Genomic DNA, 5,333 nt, shown 5'->3' with positions numbered 1-5,333 from the left:
GGCTGCATGCTGCTCAAACTAAACTGACATGACACGGTGTTGCATTAATTATACAAAAATAATGCATAAAAATTACTATATCCTATTTCATCAGTAGACTCCCGGGTCCAGTGCATCGGTTGTCTCGAAAGTTGCAAACTAAACTCCACTGAAATTTCTACAAATTTAACAGTCTTGCTTTTCCCAAATGATCACATTTGGTGTAATACTAATTATTTTAGGCTGTAAAACATAGACACGTTAGCGAGCAACATTTCATTTCACTAATAGAGGCTCTGCCCTTTGATTCATTTTGTAATTAATTTAATTTGATGCAGTACAAACAATCAAAACCCACCATGAGGTCAATTAACTAGCTAAACTAGGTTATGGAAATAAATTCGCTTCAAATGAATAAAATCTAGAATAAACAAATGTTATTTAATCACCAGTGGCGTCATTAGCATAAGGTGCGAGGGACTGTCCTTTATTTATCAGAGAGTGGCTGCAGGGACTTTGTGTTGTGTTTTTTTAAATTTATTTATTTTTTTAAACCCTCCCAAAGCTACAAATATTTTTTCTTAAACCTCCCTGAATGACTTGGGGAAAATGTATGCAGTGTTCATCCCACATTCCCACGTTATGTTTTCCAAGACCATCGGAAATTCCAACAATAACTTCTGTTTTTACAGTCTCTGGTTGTGATAAATAATTGATCACAGAAAACATGCATGCTTTCTTTAAAAAAAAAAAAACCACACCAAACAAAGAAACAAAAAAATGTAGAGAAATAAGAAAATTCGCAAAAAAGGAGAAAAAAAATCAACATTTTTGTAGGATCACTAAAATGTTATCAAGCAAAGAACCCCCCCAAAATCAAAACAAAACAAAAAACCACCAAAAAGTTTAAAGAAAAGAAAAAATGCAATTTTTTGCCAAAATTGTCAAAAATATTTTAAAGAAAAAAAGTCAGGAGAATAATCTCATAATTTCATAAGACGAAAAACATTTTGGCAACTTTTTTTAAGGAGTGCCAAATGTTTTAAACACCAACATTTTTTTTTTTCATATTACTGATTTATTATTTTTTTAAGCCCCTAGTGACCTCAAATCCTTGAAACGCCCCTGTTAATAACCATACAGTGTATCTTAATAACGGATGAGATTCTCAGGAATGGTCGAGCGATTTATCCGAGATCTTCGATCATCCAGTCAGTTCTTCCAGGAAGTTCAATCGACCGCGGAGTGGTAGGATCGCACATCGGATGAGGGGAGCCGCTCTTAAGCTAAAATGACTTTCCAGCGGTTATTATCCAGAGCTGTAGTCGTCAGCAAAGGTAAAGTGGTGACACAATAGTAAATAAATGAATAACCATGTTTTTGAAACACATGTATTTTATCTTGCTATTTACAGCGCGAACGCCGTATTTATTTTGAAGCCTGACCTTAGCTTAGCTTAGCACTCATGTAGCAGTTCAGTCACACAAACGGGTTGCCGAATGTTTACGTTATCTGTCTTATGATTTTGTTGCTTAAGTTGGTGCTCTTTAAACCGTTTGTCATTTTGTTGCTAATAGTGTCGTAAACTATCTATCTAGTACAGCGGTAAAGACTGTAAGCTTACTTTTAGCCACGTAATATTCTTCTCGTGCCAAAGCTCTTAAAGAACCTGTGCAAATATAACATTGCTCTTCTTATTAGAAACCCACATATGAAGAAAGATTTAATTTTTTAACCTGTTAGTTTAAGTAGGGGCTGTTCTTCAATTCGGCTTGCTTCCAGTGACAGGACAGTCATTAGTGTCATCCACAGTCAGCTTCCACCAAAACATACAGTGGCGCATAGATAACACTTCACCAGTTCCAGTAGATTATCAAACAAAATACACGAGCTTATAAATGATCCATAATTCTTGCACCAATATTGATTCTTCCGTTGAAAAGCTGAAAAGTATTGACTGTCAATGCCAAGGCAATGTTAATTGTTCATTTTAACATTGTGGTTTGAAACAGTGTTTGATTTTTACTATTAGTGTCATTTTTGATTGAATTATGTATTTACTCATGTATTTTTGCAGTGGGATCCAGGTCTGTATTCACAGCCTCCAAGCGTGACACTGTTAACCCCAACTGGTTGAGAGTGGGCCTTGCATTTGGATCATCTGCCTTCATTTGGGGCCTGGTAAATGACCACAGGACATTTTTAATGACTTCTATAAAAATGATCATTTGTTGTCAGAGGGATATTGTTAATTTACACATAACGTTTATTTTACCCCCATGAGTTTATCTCTTTCTCTTTGTATGTAGGCCAAACTGTGTGTACCAATTGGCTAACTTATCACGAAATGTGTACATTTCTTTCAGCAAGATAAAAACCTTTTTCTTTTTTTCATAATCATGGAGTCATGTAGCAATCTGGTAAAGTTTGATCACTGAGCACCTTGTCCACCAGTCAGCATTTACTGGATCTCAAAGTGTGTGCCTTTAGTTTACCCAGGAGAGGGCAGCAATGAGCAGCAAGCAGTTTTTAATTTTTCAACAGATATTTGACTTATCGTCTTAAATGAATTTATACAGTAGTCTTTGAGAGGCACAGCCATGTTAAAGGCCAGATATTTTTTTAAATGACATTTGGCGTGATGATCTCTCTTTATTAAAGGGGAAGTCCTTGGGATTCCCAGTTTTTCAATGAATTTTGTTTTAAGAAAAAAGTATTCTACTCAAATTTGGTTCTCTTATTTTGTTGTTAAAATGATTTTTGTTTATTCTACTTAACAATTTGAAACCTAAGAAAAGTGGTTTAATTTCCTTTAAAAACATGGGAAGAAGGCAATGAGCAATAACAGAAGAAATTATTAAGAAATTAGCAAGAAATTACTAAAGAGAACAAGAAAATTACCTGAAAATCAGTAATTAAAAAATAAGTAAAATGAAAGTTAAAAACAAACAAACAATCAAATATACTGGAAGAAGTGCTTTAAAAATTGTAATAATTTTGTAACATTATTTTAAATATGTGTCTTAAATGAATAAATTATTTTTAAATATATATATGCACATTTGTAACAATACAATTTAATATAGTTTTGTTTTGCTTTTTACTTTATTCCCCAAGAATAGCTTTTTAAAAATAATTTTTGAAATTACTTATTTCTTGCAATTTGTGAAACAGTTTTTTTCCAAGTTGTTAATTGCTTTTTTCTGTTTTTGGAAGAAATCACACCAATTTGCTCAGGGTTCAAAGGTTTTAATACTTGTGAAAAGTGCCTTAAAGCAGCATAAGAAAAGTGATGTCGCTCTAGGTTTTTAGAGGGTAGAAGGGACAATAAAAAGCTCTCCTTTCTTTTATTTATTTATTGCATATCTGCAAGACAATGAAGAATTTCTGAGTATGATTGGATGTAGTTGAATATGAATAATGTTCTGATATAATTAAATGACTTGTGGTGTCTGTCTTCCACCTGCAGCTCTTCAAGCAACACAGCACAGATGTCCATGAGTACAAAGTGAGGAATGGCCTGGAATGACCCACCACACTGGGATGTGAGTGGTTTTATGTAGTTGATGCTAAAATTAGATGAATTCTGTACAGTATATCACATATGGTGTATCTTTTGTGGTTTGATACCTATATTGCCATATAGAATTATTGGCATTCTGTCATCCAGAGTGAAGATCTATAAAGTCTATAATTGGAGGAACAAGTGAAACCTGACACTGTGTCTTTTCTGTCCTGTAGGAGGTCCTGTCAGGTCCTGTCTGAAGGATGCACCTGTTTGTCCATTTCTTTCTACTTCCACTGTTCCCTGTTCCTCACTGAATTGTGTGTAAAATAAAAATGTGTCATATAAAAGATGTACTTGAGTCATGATCCTTTTGTTCACTTAAATTCACAGTTGCGGTGGTGTTGGTATTGATCAGCACAGTAACAATTTTTCCTTTGACCGTTTGAAACCTGAGAAAATTAGAAATGTCTTTCGTAAACATTAGAAGAGGACAAAAAGTAAGTTAAGAAATGGCCCAAAATAGCAAGACATTTGCAAAAAGTTACAAGAAAAGTACTTGAAAAAAACAGCAAAAAAAAAAGGAATAAACACACAAAAATAAGTGTTCAAAGTGCTATAAATATATACAATGCACCCAGTGGAAATAAATAACATGTATTTTCTCCATATACCAAATATGGTACAAATTTCAAAATAAAAGTCATCAGATGGAAAATGGTAAAAAAAAAAAAGAGACTAATTCCAAGGCAAAAGCCCAGAATGTCACCCAGAAATAATACAATGCATGTTTTATGCTTCAATGGCTGTGAGATCAAAAATTGCAGTTTAAATGGGTTTCAATGGTGCTTTTTTGCATTTAACAGTATGGATGCTATAATTTTAATTTTACACATTGTATATTGGACTTTTTGAGGAGCTGAGCTGGAAATACCAAGTTTAAAAAGAAATAAATAATCTTGCCAATATGTATGCCATATGCATGAACACAGCCAGAATTATCAAAAAAACGAAGAATAAAAATCATGTAAAATGTGCCAAAGAGGCTCTAAGGGTTAAAACGATGTATTACATGAGTACAGTATCAGCCTACCTCAAACAGCTTTTCTAAAACATCAGAAGGCAATATAAACAGGGTTTAGCCTTATGCTATGATGTAAAACACAGCAGGAGGATCACTTATAGACAGTGAAAAGCCATCAACTAACTGACAGAATGGACATCTCTCTGAGAGAGAAAACGTGCCCCTAAACTGTCCTTAGATGATAGAATTGGAAAGAGTTTTAACACATCACCAGTACACAGCAGCTAACATCGAGGACCACAGTTATCTCAGTAAGTAAAACGCCACAGCTGCAGTATTATTTGGTGTCTGAACACATGAGATGTAAAAGCAGAGAGAAATACAGAAATGAAAAATAAATGACAAGTGTGCAGCACTGCCATATTGTCCACTCGTCATCAGCGACTTCCTGAGCTCTACTTTAGCGTGACAGTCCCGGTGTGCAGGGTGAGGCAGAGGAAAGTCACCTCGACAGACTATACGGAGGGTGATCAATGCCATAAACGAGGAAGGTGTATGAATACATTGTAATAGCATTTTAAAGTGTGAGGTGCAGTTGTAAAAATAGATGAAATGAGTGTAAAACTATACCTTGCCCATTCTGAGTATAGATAGAGATAGAGATAATTTTGCCGGTAAGATAGATACACATAATGTGTACTCACTCATCCCTACTGGCAAAAATACTTATTAAAAATACATGGTTTTGTTGCAAGAAGAATGTCTGCTAAATATCCCATCATCTCATTAAAAATACCTGGTGTGGCAAGGAAAATGTCTTCTAAA

The 5,333-nt window shown here is 34.4% G+C and overlaps 1 protein-coding gene across 2 annotated transcripts; it reads left to right on the top strand.

The window, feature by feature from the left end:
- Positions 1-1,158: 1,158 nt before the first annotated feature.
- Positions 1,159-3,836, top strand: ndufc1 (NADH:ubiquinone oxidoreductase subunit C1). Of its 2 annotated transcripts, none has more exons than XM_088081401.1 (4): positions 1,159-1,316; positions 2,057-2,160; positions 3,449-3,524; positions 3,721-3,836. In XM_088081401.1, the coding sequence occupies exons 1-3, from the start codon at positions 1,271-1,273 to the stop codon at positions 3,506-3,508; spliced, it is 210 nt and encodes a 69-aa protein (XP_087937527.1). In that variant the 5' UTR covers positions 1,159-1,270; the 3' UTR covers positions 3,509-3,524; positions 3,721-3,836. The 2 variants fall into 2 exon arrangements, with proteins under 2 accessions (XP_087937527.1, XP_087937526.1); XM_088081400.1 differs by having other exon boundaries at positions 3,449-3,525; positions 3,732-3,836.
- The last annotated feature ends 1,497 nt before the right edge of the window (positions 3,837-5,333 follow it).

Source organism: Plectropomus leopardus, chromosome 8 (genome assembly GCF_026936395.1).
Source record: "Plectropomus leopardus strain MGB_pleo_1.0 chromosome 8, ASM2693639v1, whole genome shotgun sequence".
Classification (NCBI taxonomy): domain Eukaryota; kingdom Metazoa; phylum Chordata; class Actinopteri; order Perciformes; family Serranidae; genus Plectropomus; species Plectropomus leopardus.
The sequence above is the reverse complement of the archived record's forward strand: the minus strand, read 5'-3'. Positions and strand labels throughout refer to the sequence as shown.